At 35.5% G+C, this 23,035-nt stretch overlaps 1 protein-coding gene across 1 annotated transcript in view; it reads left to right on the plus strand.

Annotated features, from left to right (window-relative positions):
- The window catches only part of LOC139121274 (uncharacterized), a 67,103-nt gene that overhangs the window by 24,786 nt on the left and 19,282 nt on the right, over positions 1-23,035 (plus strand). Inside the window, 17 exon segments of the mRNA XM_070686048.1 lie at positions 5,847-5,930; positions 6,422-6,519; positions 7,870-8,014; positions 8,160-8,273; positions 8,803-8,928; positions 9,726-9,893; positions 10,264-10,389; positions 10,708-10,875; positions 11,266-11,403; positions 11,753-11,914; positions 12,504-12,683; positions 13,303-13,382; positions 13,959-14,160; positions 14,600-14,844; positions 15,323-15,495; positions 16,022-16,213; positions 18,799-18,850. Of these exon segments, the coding sequence (XP_070542149.1) occupies positions 5,847-5,930; positions 6,422-6,519; positions 7,870-8,014; positions 8,160-8,273; positions 8,803-8,928; positions 9,726-9,893; positions 10,264-10,389; positions 10,708-10,875; positions 11,266-11,403; positions 11,753-11,914; positions 12,504-12,683; positions 13,303-13,382; positions 13,959-14,160; positions 14,600-14,844; positions 15,323-15,495; positions 16,022-16,213; positions 18,799-18,850 (2,453 nt within the window).

A 23,035-nucleotide genomic window follows, 5' to 3' on the forward strand; every position in this document is an offset into this window, starting at 1 on the left:
TTCTTGGCTAACAAATACAAAATTGTTATTGATTTTAAGTCGTAGCCATGGAAACTCTCAAATGTCAATTGCAACTTGTATAAAATGCATTCCATTATCCATTCTATTTACTCAGTATCCATAGTGATAATCATGTGACCAAAATGGAAGATTATATTGCTTTAACTAAAGAGCCCATGTTTTTAGCTCAAAAATTACCTACAAGGATTTTATTTGTCATGCATAAAAGTTGCACTGTCCTTCTGACACATCTATTAAACATGTTGTTTATGTACTAATGGTCAAAACATAACCTTGCAATTATGTGTGAATTGGGAAAAATCGATAAACAAGCAATTGTGTTTACAGACAAATTTGTTACTCAGTAGCAAAGTGAATTTTCAGTTCTGCAGATCAGATGAACGTTTGTCAGTGGCACTTTTACAGAGGGAGTTAGGGAGCCAAGATGTGTTTGATAGGTACCGTAGTTCACTGGCCAATGGTATCATCTTGGTTTTTGTTGACTCCCTAGAACAGCGTCAGGCAAAGCAATAACATGAGTCTTTGGAATGCATTCTCTTAATATTGGAAATGATCATGAAATGTTGGATTCCAAGAGTTTTACAACTGGAAACCTACCCATTTTTTCTTGGTTTTGTCATTTTCCATGTATAATTTCAGGGTCAAATACTGACCGTTGACATTCAAATATCGTAAAAAATGTTTCTATTTTATCTGCATTAATAACACACATTATTCCGCTTGATCAGTCACTGTACTGGAAAGAAGATGTTAATAATTACTTTATTAAATGATTGTTATTATTGCAAACGTGGTTGTTTTTTTGAAAGCAATGAGTCATTTTCTGAAGATTTTTGAGGGTTACACATAGATGATGTTGCCACTTTAAATGTACTCAGTCACCGCAAATTTGCATATATCCATATATGGTAAAATATGCATGTCAGCCATGTTTGACAGTCAGCTGCAGTATAATTTTGGTGGAACACTTTTTTGACACCCCCACCCCTATTGAAATTCAATTATTAGCTTCTATAGATAATAAATACAGATGACAGCATTTCTTTAAGGCCCCCCAAAAAGGATTGTTTCTGGTCATCACGCACATCATTTCAGAACCTTTTTGTTTGGTTACATACTCATTAGTACAGCTATCCTTGATACCCCTATTTGCATGTTCAACAAAGCTAAAAAAAGTGCCAAACCAGCATTGTTAGGTATTAAAAAAATAGAAAGTAAAAAAAAAAAAGAAAACCACATCGTCACATCACTTTGCTGAATGTCAAGGACCAGAAGCAATTTTTTTTGGCCTAACCCTCTCTCACCATTTTGTTTTAAGTAGACCCAACCAGACTAATAAAACAATAGAGTCATGTAAAAGTGGAAGTGAAAATACCAACAATTAGTATCATGAATAAATTTGTGAGAAAAAAAACAGGAATCTACAAAGTACGGCTTGATCCTCTTTAGATATGATATTTGAAGTACCTGGATAATGATATTGGCAATATTGATTGCAATTTATGGTCTAATGACGTTTTATGATGATATATCATAGTGTTAATAGCTGTAAGCATCTAATAGCTACTGGTAATTGTTATTATATGAGTGATGAATTTTAATTGCTACAAAATTGATATTGTTTTACCCTATGAAAGCTTTATGAAGCCTTTGTCAATATCAAACAGTGAGTGTTTGTAATTGCCTTATTATTGGAACAATGCCATAATGAGAAACCTTCCTGCAAAGGAGAAGTATGAGCGTCAAGCATTCAACTTCAGTGAGGATACAAGTGGAGTGTGATACCAATTTCAACTATGCTCATATTACTTTCTTTATGTAATGAAACATCTTTCAGCTGGAGAAATGAAAAGAAAAGGGAAGAGTTTTATGTTATACCCACCCACCACCCCCTGTTCCACATCCTTCCTGGTGCTCTGAAAGTTTTACCATGGGTGTAAACTAAGATATGATACCTACTTCTTGAGAAAAATAGCCTAAACCTGAAATTTCTCGATGTTTCATACCACACTGAATTGAGTCATTTTCCAAACTCTCATTTCTATCATCAGATCATATAACACAACAAAATGTCAACATTTTGCTCATGTTACCCCATGATGGACACATTTTGCCAATATTGCCACTGTGAAAATGTTTAGTAATCCTTCAATTTTACATGCACGTTATTAAAAGTCAACATAGGATGCCAGACTCTGTTTGTCCATGATACGGAGCGAATAAAAAAAAAATTGTACTAGAAAGTTTGCTTGTCTTTCATAGAAATATGTAGGCGAGTAAATCTGCAGTGTTTGATGTATAACAAACTATGTAAATACATTGACATTTTTTATATTGAATTTCAAACACTATCAGTTAGGCACCTAGTCATGACAGCAAGACTATTAAACCCTTTCATCTCAATGGTTTTTCCCAAACCCATTGTTACCAATGATGAATTTGGACCAGCTAAAGCGAATTGGGGGTGAATAGGTTAAATACGTCCAGTCTATGCGGTCATTGACTATTATTAAGTCTATGTAGTGACAGTTTACTATTCATCAACTGACAGATGTTTCACAGACATTTGGCAGTTCACATTGGCTAGATACCAGCTCAAATACCCATTATTTCACATTATTATAGTCACTGTAGAATCAACATCCTTTGTGTCTATACACAATATCATGTGACACATCACCTGTCATTTTCATGTATGTTGCCATGGAAACAGTTTCCATCTATCATCAGATATTTTGTAATATTTATCATCAGCACTGTATAAAAACTAAATTACAATGTACAAATGCAAATTGAGTATAATAGTGTAATAGTAAAGTTTTCAATTATATGTAATACTGGTAGCTCTGAAAAATGTGAACTCATGTATTATAAGGCCAAAGCAAGTGAATTCTATGTTGGGTATGCACACCTGTGTGAGTAGTTAGGTCTGCAGGGGGTAAAGTCACCAGTTTTTGACATCACTGTCATCTATTCATTTTGTTTACTACAAAAGTTAATTGTTGTCAGTTGTTAACTTTCCAAGCAAGTCTCAGGAATGAACGAATGAACAGAAATCATGTCATAAGATCATTACACATGAATCTATAATCAAGATTTAAAAATATGCACTGCAAAGTGAACTTTTGCTCATACTTTGCCCATCAAAACAAAGTGTGAACCATTTTCTTATTGTTTCTTAAATTACTGATAACTGAAATTCAAAATGACCAGCATTCTTTGTGATAAGTCAGCGAGAAAATTAAGTTTTGATTTCTGCTTGAACAAACAGACAGGGAAACTTTATTTTGGACAGGCTTCAAAATACAATCACTGTTCACACCAGTTGGTAGACTAGCTAGGAATTGTAAGATTTAACAGGGTTTGAACAATCTGTCATGGGATGCATTTTGTCTTCTTCAGTGTTTGTATGGCTCAGAACTAAGTGTCTTTCAAGTAGCAGACTACAATTCTATATGTGCTTCGATAGAAAAGAGGAAATGTAAAAAAAATTGATAATTATTGATGACGACTATGATCCTATGAGCTATTAGTGTTTTGTGTTGTCATTGCCTTAAAAAACAGAAAAAGTGCAGGTTAGATTTGATAATTTGGTAACATTCTTTTTACTTGAAGTTAGTCAATACAAAAAGACTCGACAGAGAAACAGGAAAACTTGCACACATAAATTTTTCTCAGCGAATTTTGTATGCCCATGGGAACAATGATCTTGCCATCTCAAATGAATTACACCTAATAAGAATATATTAACAGTAATTAGTATTGAAAGCAGCAAATGAAAACAAATGATTTTGCAGTCATTCAGATCATATAATCAGATTTAATGCTTATATCGAGTCAAGGCATTTTGCCTAAACTTGCCCACGTACACCCTTTCATTTATTGCAACACTGTCGACTACTGTGTTTCATCGCTGCTTTATCAGAATGCAACTTCTATAAATTGTCCAAGGGGTTGAGTTAGCCTATTAAGTGAGGGAAATATTTCACTTAGATTAAAATAAAAGGAATGGCTGAGAGACATTCATTAGTACAAGAAAATGCCGCCACTGTCAGTTAAAAGTAAATGGTGAGTAAAGTCTTGCCCTAGAGCTATATGGAATGTAAAGTCTGTTATCGAACCACCACATTCACCAGAAACCTGTGTAAACAGGCGAACCAATTTGAAAAGTGTGTCCCAAAATAGCTGATAATTGTCCAATTTTATGAAAAATGCAGTTTGTGTAAATAAATGGTCCATGGGTAGAAAATATTCAACAATACGTATTTATTCTGTATTCTGTATCATTGTATTGGCCTTGGTATTTGCACAGCTAGTATGCAAAAGTTTGAATTCATTTTCTCTCTCTGTATGAGAAATGTGATAGCTTTTGATATCATGGCATCAGGAGTGTTTGGACACAAAAAATACAATACTTATCAAATATCTAGTCTTGGCCTTCTTCCTATGTAACATATGGACTCGATTAGTTGCTGGACAAGTATTTTCCGCACTCCTTTTACCCTTTCATGTACTCAAATTAATGTATTTCTTTGTTTCTATACAAAAATGTTTTGGAAATAAAATATCATATCCCAGTTGACCTCTCTTTAAAGATTTAAGGGCAAATATGCAGCATCTCACAAGCTGTTACCCAATTGGTTAGCTGAATCTTAGCATCATCATTGAATTATACACAGTAGACTCCTTAACTTGCTGTGAATAGTGACAATCGACCAATGAGATATAACCCTCCGAACCAGCTGCACATCAGCAGAGATTTCATAATGGCCAACTAGTGATTTAACCAAAGCTGAGGTGAAATATTGTATGAAGGAGCACATTAGGTTTAAGGACAAGCATTGTGCACTTACAAACAATGGGGAAGGAAAAAAAAGACTTTTGAGAGGTTTATTCAAATTTAATGTCACATGATCCTCATGTAAACAATAATTGGAAAATAAAGATCATAGCATTTGGCAATATCTAGGCGGTCAGAAAAAATGCACTTCAATGGGGTTTACGAACTCGGTTTTTTGCAGAGATTTCATCATTTGGAAGTGTCCAATCCTTGTCCTGCAACCAATCTAATCAGCTGATACATGTGTGAAAGTAGGATTGATTCTTTTTGCATCAGTTCATCATAGCAGCTGTTTTTCATCATTTGAAACGTCATCAAATAGTCCTTCAAACCTTCAGGGAGTAATAATCCTCTATTTGGTGATACTTTGTGAATATTTATCACAAATGTATACATGTATCTGTTTATCTGAAGACACCACACAAACTACATTATATGCATAACACATGCAGCTTTGAGGAAACCAGTGTTTAAGCATTTATTTATTTATTTATTTATTTCACTTTATTTTTCATTTTATTTTAATGTTTTTGCTCATACCAGTAATGTGCCGTCAGCCACTGCCAGAATATTAATGAAAGTGTGAAGGATTTACAAAACAATTGTGGTTCCAGAGTCACTAAGTTTACAAGGTCCATGGCATCACCAAGTACAAAATGGATTTACCACTCTAGACTTGGGAATTTATGACTACTCTCCTCTACCATTGTAAAAGAATAGCATGTCAGTTATTCCTGTACATCTTCCAATATTATTCAGAAATTTGTCTGAAATATCATAGTTTTGACTTGTGTCTGGTGTTGGTCTTGATGATATTACTTAGTTAACCTGTCCCATTCTTTTAAGAAAAAACAGAAAAAAAAGAAGAAAAAAATATTATTGGGGAATTTTACAAATATGGAAAGCCCTCACCATACATGTAGGTCCAAAAATGAAGCAGACCATGTAAATTAGATTTTATGCATTCTTCTTTTCCCTCTTGTAGACCCAAACCCAGAGAATGTGTGAAATGGAGGCCAGGCTGACAGAAAGAGAATTTGCCATTGAGAATTATTCAACAACACAGGAGGTGAGCTTGTCATCTTCCTTCTTGAAGGCGTATATAAATACAACAAAAAACCAGCAGCATCTTTCTATATGCATAATATCACATCGTATATCTGAATGAATTATATTCCTGGATTAGAGTTACAAATTTGTTTGTAGTTTATGCATTTTTCAAGGCATAATTCAATTTCAATCTTTAATAGGTAATACACTGTATGCAATGCATCTGGGAAATATGCAATATGGTATATAATAACATTACGACTCTCATGAAAATTGAACAGAAGATGCCACACTGGATATTTCTTTGCATATTTTCTTTGATAACTAAAGTGCAATTGGCTGGATGTAACTCTATATGATATAATGTACATCTCGGACACACAAATGTGGCATTTTTAGAATTTGATAAAATTTATGACCCTAAAGTATGTATACCCATGCTGCTATTTTTTTTTATATCTCATTCTGTGGAATGAAAGAGGTTTTACAATTTTTTCTATCATTTATCAGGGCCTGCAGAGAAAGGTTGCAGAGTTACAGAGAGATCGAGATGAGTCTGTCACAGAAAAAATTGAAACAATCAGAAAAAGAGAGAGACTTCAACAAAGGTGAGTTTTACAGGATAATGTTGGACGGAAATACCTTTGGTGTAAATTTTGGACAGTCATTCGGCTAGTGATTGAGATATCAATAGCGGTGTATCTGTTCAAATCCTGTTTGTTAATGTAAGAATGAAAAGAAAGCAGAGTTCACCAAGAAAGATTTCAAAAAATGTCAGAAAATATTCATTGCTCTCTGATGTATCACTTAGGGTTCTATGTAACAGAGCCATGAATAAAAACTTATATATGACACCAATTTTTTCATGAGTTAACAGAATAAACTCCCGTCAACCCTGCCTCATGACATCATTAACATTAAATGACCTATACAATCACCAAAGGTCAAGACTTTCTCATGTGATCAATTTCCGTTTAATTGTTCTCCTCTCTTCTACTCATATTTCTGAGTAAACTAACCAATAAGAGATCATAAGTGTCAGCGCGTCCATGTTAATTGAGTTTTCACTTGATACGCTGCATGAATGTTATCAATACTATGAGATGCATTTCTGTGTAAATGCAAGAGTGTAATAGCGTTTATTCAGTCGAGGCAACCTCATTACCAATCTTCAATGTCACTCACAATCCCAAGTGTCATTGCGTTTGTATATCTGAAACGTAAAAAGGTACCGTCATAATGTAGTGTGCTCCTCGAAATTGAAGTACTTAAACTTTTGCTCAAACTTTCCTCAAGAAAACTTTCAACCATTCTCTTACCAAATCAAGAATAAACATCAAGGTTCACCGAGCAACTTTTGGCACTACGGAAACAAATTACCTTAAATTTACCAATATTTGAAATTCAAAATGGCTGCCATGGCCATCCCTTTGTTCACTTGACTTGTAGATTTTTGATTGTCACACAACTAAGACAGTTGAAACTTATTTACTCCAAGAGCTTCAAAATGAGCCCCCCTCAAGCGGTAGATCAGCTTTGTATTGTAAAAATTTGAGAGTCTGAATATATCTGTCCCCGATACACATTCTACCTTACGATGCTCTAATTGTTCTGTTCCAACTTATTACACGTATATCATGCATCCCTATACAACCAGCCCATACATATTTTTGTCATTTCTTGACCAGCATCCTCTCTCCCGAAAAATCTAATAAGTTAGTCATTTTTCAGATTAGTTCTCATATTTAATCACTGATGAACAAAACAATCCATTCTACAAACAAAACAAATGACTAATAAAGTAGCACTCCAAAAATTTATGCATTTTTTACTTGGATCTTGATTGCATACGAATACACAATTTCACCAGTTTCATGAACAAAAAAAATTCAGTCACTCGAGGCAAAATGGAAAGACTGTTTATTGTTTCATCACCTTCTTTTCTTACCACTCATCAGGATTGAAGAACTCGATCATGAAATGAAGATATTGAAATCAGCGTACAACTCTCTGCAGACGGAGCACAAGAAGAGAGATAAAATAGTGGAACAGACGTACCAAGCTCTACAGATGTTAGAGCATGAAAATGCAAATGCCCTCAAGGTATATGCTTGTCAAATATCATGTCAGCATACAAACTATAGTTCCAAATGTCTTAAAATTTTACTCATGATTTTGACTGAGAAATTTTGAGAAATTTCACTTACCGTAAATTTTAAATATTTGTTGATAATTTGTTTTATGACAGACAAGGGAAACAATGATAAAAGAAGCCATAGCATTGAGAGAGTCACTGCAAATGGCCAGAGCTAAATGTGAAATGTTAGAGCGAGAAAATCAGGAGTTGGACAGAATCAGAGAGGTGAGTATGTCAACATTGAATAGATATGTCTTTGTGTGTTGACTATGAATGTTTTATGTGATTTAGTACAGGGCATGTGCATATGTGAGCAGTTTATTTCTATATTGGTGAAGTGTGTCATTTTTGTGGCCTATAAAATGTTCAAAATTTCAAATCTTAGTATGTTGTTGTTTGTTTATGCACACAAACTGCTTGAGAACATCATAGTAATACCTTGTTCACTGTCATTGTTGATAAATGTATTACTAACAGTGAAATCAGCAATATCATTGTGCCATTTAAAAAATAATTTGTTAAGTTAGCCTTTCCCACTAGAGTATAAAACATGTCACAAATATTTCATGAATCAATGCAAAGGTTTATATGTCCACTGCTTACCTTCATCATATTGAGTTTTACCCAGACTTTGTCAGTGATGTAGCTGGTTCCATGCCAGTATTTGGGACACATGAGCTGAAAATAAACTATTTTTGCCCTTACTGTGCTAGCATTCAACTGATCAATAGTTGTTCTGTGCATGTTGATTTAGGGACGGGAGACAATGATAACCCAAAATGCAGCGCTGTCGGCCGAAGTCACGGAAGCCAGACAAGCCAAAGACGATCTCCAGAGGCAGGTTGAAATTTTGGACAGGGACTACCAACGAACCAAAGAGGTATTGAAATAATCACCAGATGTCGTTGATTTCACCTGATTCATGTTGGACATCCATTCACTCACCAATCTTATCAGATAGAGGATGAGTTTGATGGATGCCTGTGATGACTATTTATAATGACCAATCACTACATCCTATACAGAAACTGTCTTGTGACCAAACATGGAAAGATATTATACAAAGTTTTCACAAATATGACTTAAATTTCAGTGTCTTTGATTTGATATCTACCAAATGACTGTCTGTTCTACTCAAACCATGATTATTGTTTATCGCATTAGAGCAAAGAGCTTCTGTGATATCCAAACTAATAGACTCTTATTTACTGAAAATAACGTATACTTCATAATTGATGTGCCGCTAGACTATTTTGTACGTTCAATCAAGGGCAGCAAAATAATGTTAATGACACAGATGACGAACACCACAAAATCATTGAAGGTTACTATTGTTTGTGTGGACATGCATTACCCATATTTACTTTGCCAAGGTTTTGGCTTGTGGTGAATGGCAAAGAGTTATGTGCATACCGTACATGTATGGTAATGTTTCCGATATGTCCACTCTGATATGTTATCCTGTCATATATTGTCCAGTGTATAGCAAGGAGAACTCAGGTGCTACTGTGGAGCCCATAAATTCATCAGCTTGCCATCTTTAACAAATAACATTTACAGATATGTATATTTTATCCATCATTATGGATTCTTCTCAGAAAACCCTTGTTTTGAAATAATAAATATTATCACAGAATGTTTCGTGTTTTCAATATTTTGAGTGTTGTTTTCCTACAGGAAAGAGATCAATTTCAGCTGAGAGCAGGCCAGCTTGAAGACTCTACAGCTGATATGAGTTCAAAACTCGCAAGCATCAATGCTGAAAAGGAAAGACTTTTCCACGAGAGACTTGACCTTCATCAAAGGTTACAACATTTCAGCATGGAAAGGGATAACTTATTCAAGGTGAGAGTGGGAGCTGAATTACATCCCGTTCTGGCTTACCCCATTGGAAAAATTCTTTGTTCAATTTTGAGTGAAGAAGAGTTACTGATATGTTTTGAGCTTGTATTTTTATATCTGTAGCCTTTCAGGTTTCCTACAGGTAGAAAAAGAATTGTTGAATACCAAAAGCAATACATGTACCAAACTTTTCTGTATCAGTTTGCAGAATTTATATTCTTCAAGTTTGCATAGTACAAGGAGTATTAGTTGTGAAGACTTTGAGCAAGGCCAAAATTTTGTAAAGAAGTTTTGTGTGCTGTGACAATTTGGTATGTTTATGTGCATAATAAGTTGTTAATTTGCATAATGATATTCATACTTCTGTCACTAGGCTAAACATGCTGCTGAGCAGCAACAGGGCAGCCTACAAGCTGAGATGGCGCAAATGAAGATGGAACTTGAAAAGAAAAATGAAGAAGTTGAGAAACTTGAGGAGGAACTCAGTGCTGTCAAGAAGGTCAGTATTTGTGTTATAAACTGAATGCCATGTTCATTTGAATTGAAAAGTTTCATTTCAAATTAAAAATGTTTTCATGACAAATGAAATCATGTTATGTTACCATACTAATGATGTATAGTGCAAGATGAATACTATCGGATCTTTTTATGCAGTTGCATCTAGAAGTCACATGTCATTTACAACCAAGAAATTTAAAAACTTTAAAAAAATGAATGATTTTCGGTTGGTTGGGTTGACCTACAACTTTGCTGCATGACAAACTTCTGTCTTTCTATTTTGTGACTTTTTGATAATTTTCCATTTTACTGTTTACAGGTTGGTGAGGTACTGTCCAGTGAAATGGCTAACGCCAAGCAGAATATGGAAAAAGCTCAAGAACAGTGCCGGCAACTGCAGTCAGACAAACGTCTGGCCGCTCAGCAACAATCTTTCCGGGAGGATGAAATTAAAAGACTCAATTCCGAGAAAGAAATGCTGACCCATGTAAGTTGGTTTGATGCTGAGAGGAATTTGCAAGTAGAGCAGAGGAAAGTTGGGATAGGGTGTAGAATGTTTGGAATAGGTGTAGGGTGTTTGCAGTTCTTTGGGCTTCCCATAATTGCTTCAGGAAATCTCACATTGTACGGTATTCAGCTGTGTCGACAGTAACTGTGTGTATGGGAATTTTTAAGTGGTAGCTAAGTGTCAATACTGCTATTTCTACCCAGGGTAATGAGACAAGAACAATCATAGCAGCAACATCAAGAGGAATTACATCGTCATTAAAACTTGATTTTTGCATAGCATCTTGTAACTGAAATAACTTTGGCTCACAAGAATGAAAAAATGTTAGGTAACTTTTATTCAGCTTTTGTGTTTGTTATTTTATTTCAGGCCATGGAGACTCTGAAAGCAGAACACAAAAAGGACAAAGAAACTCTCAATGAACAGAACTCAAAACTTAAAGAAATGTACAAGGAGTTACGGAATGAGAAAAATCGGTTGCAGACAAGATGTCAAGAAGTAGAAACAGTAAGTGCATGATAAAAAAATAAATGAAATTGTTCAGATAAAAATCTCAGTTGTAAACACTGTTTTTGAAGACTTTTTTGAACAATTCATTAGACTCTATGAGTGGATAGATATGTAACATTTTGAAGCAAATTTTAGTTTTGAAAACTCGTTTGAAAGGAGTAAAGATACCTCATACACGTGCAAATGTATATAAATGAAAACAACACTTGCATTCACATGTTAGCTGATGTCAATACACAAACCACTTATTTGTATCAATCATTTGACTGATGTTGTCTGTATAAGAAATGATTGTTTCTCTTGTAAGTCTTTGCCAAATATGTGTTTCTGCATTTGATATGTTCAGAAACTACAAAGAGCCAATGAGGAGGTGAAAAGTGGTGCCTTGAGACAGCAAGAAGAAAGCGAAGAGTGGAAGAACACAAGTGAGAAGCTGACTGCCACCATTAACAGAAAGGAAAGTGAAATTATTGCACTGTCAAATAAACTACAAGAGGCTAATGACAAGGTAAGTAAAAAATTTTTTCGTTATGGACGGAGAATTAAAGTTAATATGATTGATACATTCATTATGTAAATCAATTATTCCTGTGCATAAGGGTATGAGTAAAGTCACCCTCACTTTTGAGTTGTCATATTCTCCTCAGTGTGTTTTCCCAAACAGGGATAGGCTATGCTTTAGTTGCTGTGCACAGTGCTCAGCCTATAATCATTCAATATTCCAGAACAGCTTGACACTTGCTCTGCAAAAAAATTAGATTACTCCTATAAAAGTATGTACATAAAAGTTGCGAAATTGATTTTCTGTCCACAATAATATTCTTTCTGGACCTGCATGTGTACCTATAGCTCTCGTGGATGGAGTATATACACGTAAAAGAGGTATTGTGTGAGTGTTCCATCACATACCCTATATATCGTGACAATTTTCTCTAAAAATAACGAACCCATTTCTTGAGAAGACTTTGAATAGAAAATTTGAAATTTCATTGCCATTTGGCTTAATAGTCCAAGATAGCCACAAAGCTATATCTTCTTGCTACTGCTGTATCAGTCAAGTAATTGCTGTTTTATGAATTACATGTTGCAAATTTCAGAATGCCCAGCTGAGGAGTGATCTGCAGGCCACACAGATACACCAGGAACAGTTTGCAGACGTCAAGGAAGAGTTGGAACTCCTTCAGAAGGAGAACAAAAGACTGACCCAGGAACATGCCGAGGACCAACAAGTGATTCATCTCCTGGAGATGCAGAAGAATATATTGTCCAAAAATGCTGTAAGTGAGACGTAGATAACATAAATGCAGGATTATGCAGCTCATCTTAGTTTAACTTAGCTAATACATGCCTCGGTCATTAACTTTTGCTGAAACTTTCCACCAGGTAACTTTCAACTTGAACCATCATCTTTCATAATCTAGAATAAAAGTCAGGGATCACCTGCACAGTTTAGGATACAATGAACTTATAAAACCAAATTTATCAATACCTGAAATTGGAAATGGCTTTGATACCCTGTATTAACTGTAATGGGAAATACTTAATTTCAGATTTTTGTATTAAAAGAAGATATTGAAAACTTGATTAACTCTTTTTGGCTTCAAAGTAAGTCTGCACATTAAGAAGCAGATTAGATAAGCATCGTAATAATTTCAGAGTCCAAATACAGGCATCTGTACCTGAGATGTGTTTTTGCCTGAATTAAGAACTTGTACCTGTATCTAACACTGAAAAGAGATTGTGATATTTCACTTTTTATTCAATCACAATCACACATAATGTTGTTCATAAGATAGCTCATGCTAGGACTGTCAAATTTGTTTTCAAGTTTGGTCTTGTATCTGCAGACCTTCAGTGTCTATATTGAATGATTATACGGGTTTTTTTTGCATACAGCCGTCTGTGAATCCAAGATTTACCCAAGAACAGCTGCAAGCTCAGGTTGACCATCTAAAAGCTGAACTTGGACTATCACAGTGAGTAATTTTGTACTCCTCCCTAATGGCTCTACAGTAGCTGTTGTCTGATCATGTGTTGCTTTGAGATGATATTACATACCGGTATATACTACACTGCAGTGTTCACCCATCGCACTGTACAGTAGAGCTAGGATGTACTCAGTGATTTGGCTGAAATGTGCTGCAAAGTTATGAATTGTAATGAGCTGTCATGTGATGTTTGGCCAGCAGCTTGAGTGCTCTGCAATTTGCAAATGACACACTTTTCTTTATGTATGATGCCAATTGTTAGTTCCAAGACAACTCTGTGCTTGACCGTTTCTTTTGATATGGTATCTTACTGTGCTGGCGTCAGATATCAGGTAGACGAGTGTACATGACAATTCTACATCTGTACTGTCACGTCAGTTCATTGTTCATCCAAAATACATTAACTATGTGTGACCATGATATAGTACTGACGTAAAGTGATTCGGACATCATTGGTGTAGCATACATGTACATATAATGTGCAAGAAATATCCAAGTACAAGTAATTATGTTGTCTGGATCTCTCTGTGACATCTTTCCTATCTCCATGATCCTCCTTCACAGAGACAAAGTGACAGAACTCCGGGATGAGTTGACACGAGTGAGGAGGGCTTCCATGAGTGACCTGGATCATTCCTACAGCAGCAGTGATATGCCCAGACCCAGGTCAGCCGGTGGCAATACTTTCACCAGATACAACCAGCTGGAAGAAGAAACAGCCAGGCTGAGGGAAATGAACAAGTTGTTGTCAGATAGACTCAGTAAGGTATGGGAAGGGTTAAAATTACAGTTAAGGACTGACTTGAAAGATTGACTGTGCAGTTTCTACAACTGCTGAACCAGTGGAGCTTAAATAAATATTTTGTAATGAGTTTCCAATCCGCACCATTTTGTTGTCCAAGGTAAAACATGAAAAGCAAACCATACTCTGCTATTTTGCCCAAGGTAGTAGGAATATAAAAGTCAAATTTGCATCAAACAAGACCGAAGATTATGGTGCACAGACATGTTGTGTTCATCACCACTAACCTAGGGAATCATTTAGATTAGGGCCAGGGATACAGTGCAGAGAGACTAAGTCAGCTCCCCCAGGGTAATGCTGTTAGTCTTTATCTAAAGATTTGTGTCCAGTCATCTTCACTTGTGCCAGACATCAAATGTGTAAATTTATGATTGTTTTTTCATTCACAAAATTTTTCTGACAGGCTGATGCAGATTTGAGATCCCGGTCACAGCAGGACTTATTGCGTTCCAGTATGTCTTCCTTGAGTAGTGCCATGACAAACAACGGTCAGTGTGAGAAGTGCCTTGACACTGACGACCAGAACACCAAACTACGCAACATCAACAAGTTGCTCAATGCCAAAGTTGAAAAGCTTGAAAATGAAAACGATGAATTGCGGTATGCTGCTCCTGTAGGGGAGGTGATAGCCCAGGTTGAATATGACAGGTGAGAGGTCAGAGGGGAAAGGTCAAATATATTTTTTCAAAAAAACTTGGAGAAACTATGTAAAACTAATCATGATGACAGAATGCAAAGCTTGTAGGATTCCGACATTATTTATAGAATTATTTTTATTCTGAATTTTTGGTTTGGAAGAGGGATATTGAAGTTAATGGTAACTTTCTTTTACTGAATGCACCAGTCAATTTGTTTCGTACAGCTTTCTATCACTAACAAGCATGGTCAGTTTTCTGTTGTGTTTTGAAATTAATTTTGCTATATCATTCGTGCAGGCAGTCATTTATGAAATATCTGTTGTTTGTCCCTAGCTAAGTAAAATTGTAATGTGCGTTCTGTGTGTCGAGTCAGAACATTTTAAAACCGTGTATCACTTTATCATGTATTGGTATATGTTTTGATGCCTTTACTCTCTGTGATGTGTCCAGTACGTGAACTGATAAATCTGTAATGACTGATCTTATAGGTTAGAAAAAGAAAAAGACAGGTTGAGTGCAGATTACGACAGCTTAAAACATGACTATGATGAGCTGGAGTCGCGACACAGGAGGTACATAGCTGAACACATTACCAGGGCTCTGGACAGTCCACGAACACCTACCATAGTTACAACGCCACCAGAACCTATCCTGAAAAAAGGTAAGGGCATTGTGAGAAATAATCAAGATGATCAGTTTTACAAAGGCTGTTATAAACGTAAAATACTGAGATCAACTGCAGCCTTTAACCTTGTACCTTATCCAATCTCTTACTTGGTAAAGTGATTTTCCAATAGTCTGAACACCTTGATAACCTGAACAGTCCCATCAGTGTCCACATGTTTTACTGAGTATTTATAGGAACATTCCATATGGCTGATAAGAAAATTGCTTGCCTTACAGATTTTTAAAAGAAAAGTTGTTCCAGTAACCCTCCTGTGAATTAAACAGATGAATGTGAACACCATAAACTTCTTTTTAAGTCCCCAGAGGCAACTTAATAACAGTGGTCATGCAATTTGTCAGCATTGACAATCTATACTTCAAAGATCCAAGTCTGAAGACCCCACTAAATTGTTAACAAGACGAAGACAGCTGTCAGGTATTACAAATAGACAACAACAAGTAATAATTGGTTATGAATAATGTTTTTGCTATTTTTCTTCTGTATCCACGTACTTGAATAGATGAGTCGAATGCAACGACAGAGAGGCTGAAGAGAGAAAACGAAGAAATGGGAAGGCGGGTTGACTTCCTTCAGAGCCAGGTCAACATCGCAGATGACACCAAGAAACGGGCTGAGGAGAAAATCCGTAAGGCTTTGAGATTTAAGCTTGCTAGCACTGGCAAAGGAAGCAAATCTCCGTCACCAAAGCAGGGTAACAAATCTACCAAGACACGCAGAGTGCACTACTTGTAAAAAAAATGACAGTGCTGTCGCAAATATGCATGCTGAAAGAATAAGACAAAGACAGCACTGCTTTAGATATCACTGATTAATATCATAGTAATATAACACATTCATCCTGTTTGCTGTGGTTTAACCCCATTATTTGTAACAAGGAAGCTACATTAATCAAATTATACTTCATTTAAGTTGGAAAAAAATCATTTTGTGCTTTTAATTCAAGTCTTCCAAGACCAAATGCCATCAGTATTATTATTATTTTAGATGTCATATTTCATAAAAAAATCATTGGAGTTTAATTTTTTATTGAGCATGTATAAATGTCTTGTTTTTGTATATTATGATTACAGTGTGAGGAACATCCATAATTTTCAAAAGTTATCTTCATGTAGTTCCAGTAATTTAACTGCCAAAAATTATGTATGATTGATTTTGTTTAAATTTGTGATAAAATTGCTTGTATAAGCTATGAGATTATCTGAATAGAACTCATGCAAAATCTTGACCAATGAATAAAATCTAATGTATAGAATTTGTAAATGAATTATGAGCTTCCAATATTGCAACCATTGTTAAAATTAAAAAGCACTGTATTTACTCAATAACTCATATCATATTTATTGGCCTGGAATAACATTTCTTTCATTCATTCATAGAAACTGCAAATATAGCAGTGATTTTAATCATACTTATATACCCAACCATTTTGAGGTTAAATTCTAATATCTGTTCCAGAGCATCAAACATAATAATGTCTTGTGTTCATTCGGTGACAACACCACAAAGAATATCAAATTCTTGCTAGTAATACTGCTGACAGAACCATAATTGTTTGGGGGATGATGAACGGGAATGGGTTTCCAAACAGAGATTGTGTTTCAACGTCAACCTCCACTAGAGCTTTTGCACTATTTTGCTTGATGTGATTTCCACATAACTCTGCATGAATACAGAAGACAGTTGGATGATCACGAGGATTAGTAATCAAGAAACATCACAGTATTCATAATATCCATGGCTTACACCAGGATAATTTCATTTCAATGTTTTCAAAGCATGTTTGCCAGCACAGGGGAGTGATGCGGAGCCAGTTTGTTTTGCCGTATAGCATGCTGAGCCAGTTATTTTGTTGTACAACATTCTGAATTTCAAATCTCACTTACTCCACCATTCTATCCCAGCATGCCATAGAACAGTAATGCTTGCTCTCAATGCACATTTGGTTATTGTCAAAGCATACTTGCAAAATTACACAATCATTTAGTAACATTGATGGAATAGTGGATACATTCATTTTCACACATTCACTGTATTTTGACCAGTTTCTCAGATGGTCTCAGGATGATGTCTCAAAGATAAAGTTGCCAAACAATGTGTTATTTTCAAGTTGCAAAGACAACAGCCAAATAAAAGTATTTATCGCTGCACTGAAAACGTCATTTGATCGCTTTCAAGTAAAAAGAGTCACTTTACTAGTATCCTGCCCAACATTACCTTTGAAAAGTGAAATATTGTAAATATCAAAATTCAGTACTTCTTTCATTGTAACGCCCAACAATATATATCCTATCTGTGTGGTAGCAAAACTTTTTCCAACATTTCATGCAGCTTTTGCAACCTTTAAATGCCGTCCTGATGAGTGTTTACAAAATTCCATCCACAAAATAAACATTTTATGTTTGAGAACGTCAAGATTGCTTACTAGCTATTGTTTACAACTGCAAAAATTAGTTATCTAGTTCTTATAGCCATAATTGTTATAGTATCATTATACTTTGTTATTTTTTAGGTAATCACTTACTATAATTCTCAAATTTTTGACAAATTTTATGAATAATTCAGAAGAAGTTTATTATACAACAATATCTATGGAGAGAATATTATAAGCCAAATAAGATTTTAATCAACCATCTAGTATATATATTTCAGATGCAGGTTTGATTTTTACATCATCCTTGTTTATACTTTTTTGTCAAAGTATCAAATCCTGCCAGAAACATCGGAAGAAAAGTTCAAATGCTTCTTGAAAGAGACTGTTGCTGACCTTGATATTTATTATTTTATCATTTATCATTTTGCTTGCATTATATCATTTCCCAACCAGCCTCACCTTTGCACCCTGTACATTTTATCCCGAATAAACATCCAACCCTTGTTAACATCTCATCCCACGCCTCAGTTTTATTCAGTTTTATTTCTGTGTGGTCTGTATTCTCACTGTTTTGTTTAATTTGTTCTCGTTTTTGTCTTGCAACAACTTTTCTTTCGTCTGTTGTTATTTTTCATTGTTTTCTGTTCAGTGATTTGATCAATAGTGAAAGTCACCGCAGAAACCAGAAAGTAAACATAAACAAATGCATTTGACTTCAACAGATATAAAATTGACAACTTTCAGAATATATTCTATTTTCTTCAGTGGTTTTCACGGAGCTTATTTTCCATAACTTATGGGCACACTAACATTTTGTTTGTGCACTGTTGCTATAGTAACTAACAATCATGTCATGTCTGCTCTGTTGAGTGTTGGTATATATGTTTTTTGTTTCTTTTCTCCAGGCAAGCTGGAGGTTGAAGTGCATGACCTCAAGGCTACTCTGGCAGCTACAAAGTGAGTTTCTGTCAAATTCTTCTTCTAACGTTGAGACTGATGTTGGCCAGGACAACTTGCTATGCAGTGTCATCTATCTCTCTGCATGATATGTGTGTAAAACTAACCAATAGAGCTGCTGCAAACCGTCACATATTAAATGTTTACATTTTGTTGTGTACCAGAGTGTTTTTCTCACCTATCTGTCTAGTACCAATATTACACTACAAATAATTCTCTAGATCTTGTCATCCCATCTGGATGGATGACTACCATCACCGTTCTATTAATTTGGGCAGAATTTCAAAATAGTTACACAATTTCAAATCATTTATTTGAAAACTAAAAATCTTCCACTTATAGATATAAACATCACCAGTCGAATTTCATCTTTTATTAAAAGCAAATGAACATGATAACATATCATTTTATTTAAACCTGAGAAACTTGAACAAGTGGCATTTAAAGCCAACAGGAAGATCATATGAATAAACAACGTATGTCCAATATTACCTACTAGTGTATGTGTCATATGACATGAAAAATATGCCAATAATTATGAAATCCATGTCAGGCAGTCATGCTCTTGAATATCGCCAACTATTAGTTGCATGTAAAGATGTTCCAGAGAGATGACATATGGCTGTCAATTGCTATATGTTCAAGCCCTGACATCCCTCATTTCAATTTGGAAGAAAAATTACTTTTAAGCATCTAAAAAAGCTTGTCAGCTACTCACTAATAGTTTGGCTGTGTCTGCTGTAAATGAATAATCCTGTGCCTTTGCCATCATTAACATAAAGGCATAATTAAAGTTGTCAATTAAAAGGCACTCTGACAAATGATGTTGATGAAATGCAATTGTCTTGGTGATATACTTCACCATACCAGGTACATACAGAAAAAACCTACTATTATAACTGTGTGGGCCTGAGTCCTATTCCATCTGATGTGCACTGTGATAAAATTTAGCTTTATATGCTTGTGATATCAATGTGTTGGTTCATGTGTCTATCTTTTGTTTTCATTATCACCAAACACAAATTCCATCTTTCCTGTTTTGTGTGCATCGTCATGTATTTTCACGTTGTAATGCATTGTGATGTACTTCCTTCATTTGATGTTGATGTACAGTGTTCAAGTAGAATAAATCAAGTGATGACAATCATATATCTACAGATGTACATATTGGAGTCCATGTTTTGTCAAAACTTGCTCCACTTCTGTCATTTCTTTACTGCAAAGATTTTTTCTCACAGCCTGTATTTTCTTATCTTCAAAGTAAGAGTAATGAAATGTTCTTGGCATGTACGAGCACGTTTAGTTATGATATCTCATCCTGACAAAATGAATCATAATATTCTGTGATTTATGGGGCAAGACAAGCTGTCTAAATTTACTTGCATTTGGTGAATAAGCTAATGGTTAAGTTGAATTATACTGTGGTTTGAGTAATGGGATGCTTGTTGCATGTTGTAGCGAAAAGAATAAGGTCTGTCGCATATTTTGTCAAATTAAATGTGATGTTAGAGGTCCACTGTAATTATAGTATGAGTTTATTGGATTATAGTCTTTGCTGTGGTAGAATATTGGTTGGGATATATTGGTGGCAGTACTGTGTTGGCTGTTACTTTGGTGGCAGCGGTGGGATCTCTTCTAAAGTGGTTGCTCTTGATGCTTGGGTTGTTGCATGATATATTTGGATTGACACTAAGGGTAATACGTGATGCTGTTGGTTTGAAAACTTGACTATACATAACAGGCATATTGTATAAATGGATAAGTGAATAAGAAAATCTGGTCAATGTGAAGGGATGTTTGTATATACTCACAAGGCAGTAATGCTTAAAATGGGATGTAAATGTGATTGTAGATACTGTACCTATCCATGTAGATTCTATCCAGTGCTATAATTCACACCGCTGCCTGCATAGCTGTGCACAAAGTCAAAGCTTTCTTCTTCTCATATTATCCGTATATAGCATAAATTATCTCATACTTGAAATCGAAAATCAAAATACTTGCTCTCTCAAATGAGATGACGTACCTTCAGATTTCACATTTCACTGCCAGTAACACTTTCTCATCAGCGTTACAGTTTTGCTCTCAAACTTAGGGTAGTCATAGTTAGGCCTGTCCTCACAAATATAAGCTTGTAGTCCGTTCATGAAAATTTGTCGTAAATTCATATCAAAATAGAGAAACTTTTGCAATCAATATGTCAAAATTTTCACCGCGTGTGCTTTCACTGGTTTTACAGTCTTTCATTAATTGGTCTTTATAACAGTACTCTGACAGTTCAAAATTATTAATTTATCAGCACGTACGTCTCCAAAAATAGGTAGAAGTAAGTTTGACATGACATTGAAATTGCTCGGTGTTGTGTACACAACAATATCCATACTGTGGTTTTAAAAATTTCAAAAATTCTATTTTTCAAAATTCCATGTGCACCCATGACTCATTAGAACTACATTGTACAAATGTGTTTTATGCATTCAATTAGAACATCAAGTGTCAGCTTACAGCAGTTTTATTCATTCACATCTCATAATCATACCTAAATAATACTCCTTGTTTTCAATGGCAGTGTTTAGGGAGATTTAGAGTACCTGTAAATTCTTCTTAGGTTCAGAGGTGAACACAGGGATAAGTTAGATTGTGATCATGAATATTAAAGATCAGTACTATACCTGGCACGTCATGACAGTTTATGCTGATGAAAAGTTGCTGGCAGTGAATGGGCTGGATGAAGTTGCCCATTCCCCTTCCTTGGGGTTGGCACTGTGCCAGCTGACAAACTGAAAGAATCTCAGACAGACTCCCTTCACTTCACAATTCAGTCAAAAGCGGCTGAAAGCCGGCAAAGTCCCCATCGTTGTCATGGCTAGTGGTGGTGGTGGTGGTGATGGTACACGTATCAATGATGAGGAAATCCTCAAGACAGTGATGAAAGACGTGGATGACAGTGAGGAGGAGGACAATAATAGTTGGGATGATGATGATGATGATTGATGATGATGATGATGCAACTGAGGATGTTGATGGCGATAGAAGGTCAGGCGTAATTTCAGCTGTTGTATACAATGATGTGAAGTAGTCATTAGAAAATGTTATTAAATTAAAGTCATAACAAATATTCATGAACCCATTCATAACCTCATGCATTATTCATATTTTTTCCAATATGCTAAGTAAACTTTTTTGGGCAAATGCAGATATGTTTCCCATGACAGATACATGTAACTTGAAGGGCTTCAGGCTTTTCTTCAACATTTTCACACCCATTATCCTGTTTACTACCGAACTATCCTATTCAAAAACAATGGGATTCGACAACTGGGTTGATTAAAGGGGTTAAAGTTGTCAGTATGATTGCTATCAGTAACGCCAAAATTATTACAGATCTGTAACATTTAGCCTCATTTGGTAATACATTTCCATTCAATAATCTATATCCTTGGTGATGATTACATAATAGTAAACATGTTATTAATTTTGCAGTTACCCTTGTTCTGCTTCATCACCCTGACATTGTATAATGCCACTATTTTACACTGGCATGGTCAGACCTAGTCTGGCAGAGACCCTGCGATTCGCGTTCTCCCCTGTTGGAACACGCGCGCCCTTCAGAGACGCGACGCGAATCCCAGGGTCTGGACGTTCTTGCAAGCGACCGGTCGGATTTCTGCCTGATCCGGGTACTTTATAGAACTCCACACATCCGTTAATCAACACAAAAATGACAAGTAGCATAGCCAAATAAAATGAAAAATGAAAAATAAAAACATAACACGTATATAGGTCTACCGGCTACTAGTATATATTCTCTCCGCCCAGTTAGATAGGTGTTTCTTTTGAGGTCACTACCCTTATGAATATTCATATACTTGCAAGAACGGACAGTCGCTGTGTCTGGCAGCGCGTGCATACAGCTGCAGGCCCATCGTGGGCGCGCACAAAACAAGGCACAGCGACTGTGGAGAGTCTAGGTCAGACCCAGTACAGAAAAAAGTGGATGAAATGAGTACTCTGTAAAATCACCCTAGTGCAATCCCATAGCACAGCACCATAGTTCTGAATTGATAGATCTGTGGTCAGAGTCCCATTGATCACTTGGTAAAATTACCTTGAAAACTTGATTGCCAAAAAATATTATATAGATTTTATATATTATATATATTTATACTAATGTTTCCATGGTTG

Source organism: Ptychodera flava, chromosome 21 (genome assembly GCF_041260155.1).
Source record: "Ptychodera flava strain L36383 chromosome 21, AS_Pfla_20210202, whole genome shotgun sequence".
NCBI classification, from domain to species: Eukaryota; Metazoa; Hemichordata; class Enteropneusta; family Ptychoderidae; genus Ptychodera; species Ptychodera flava.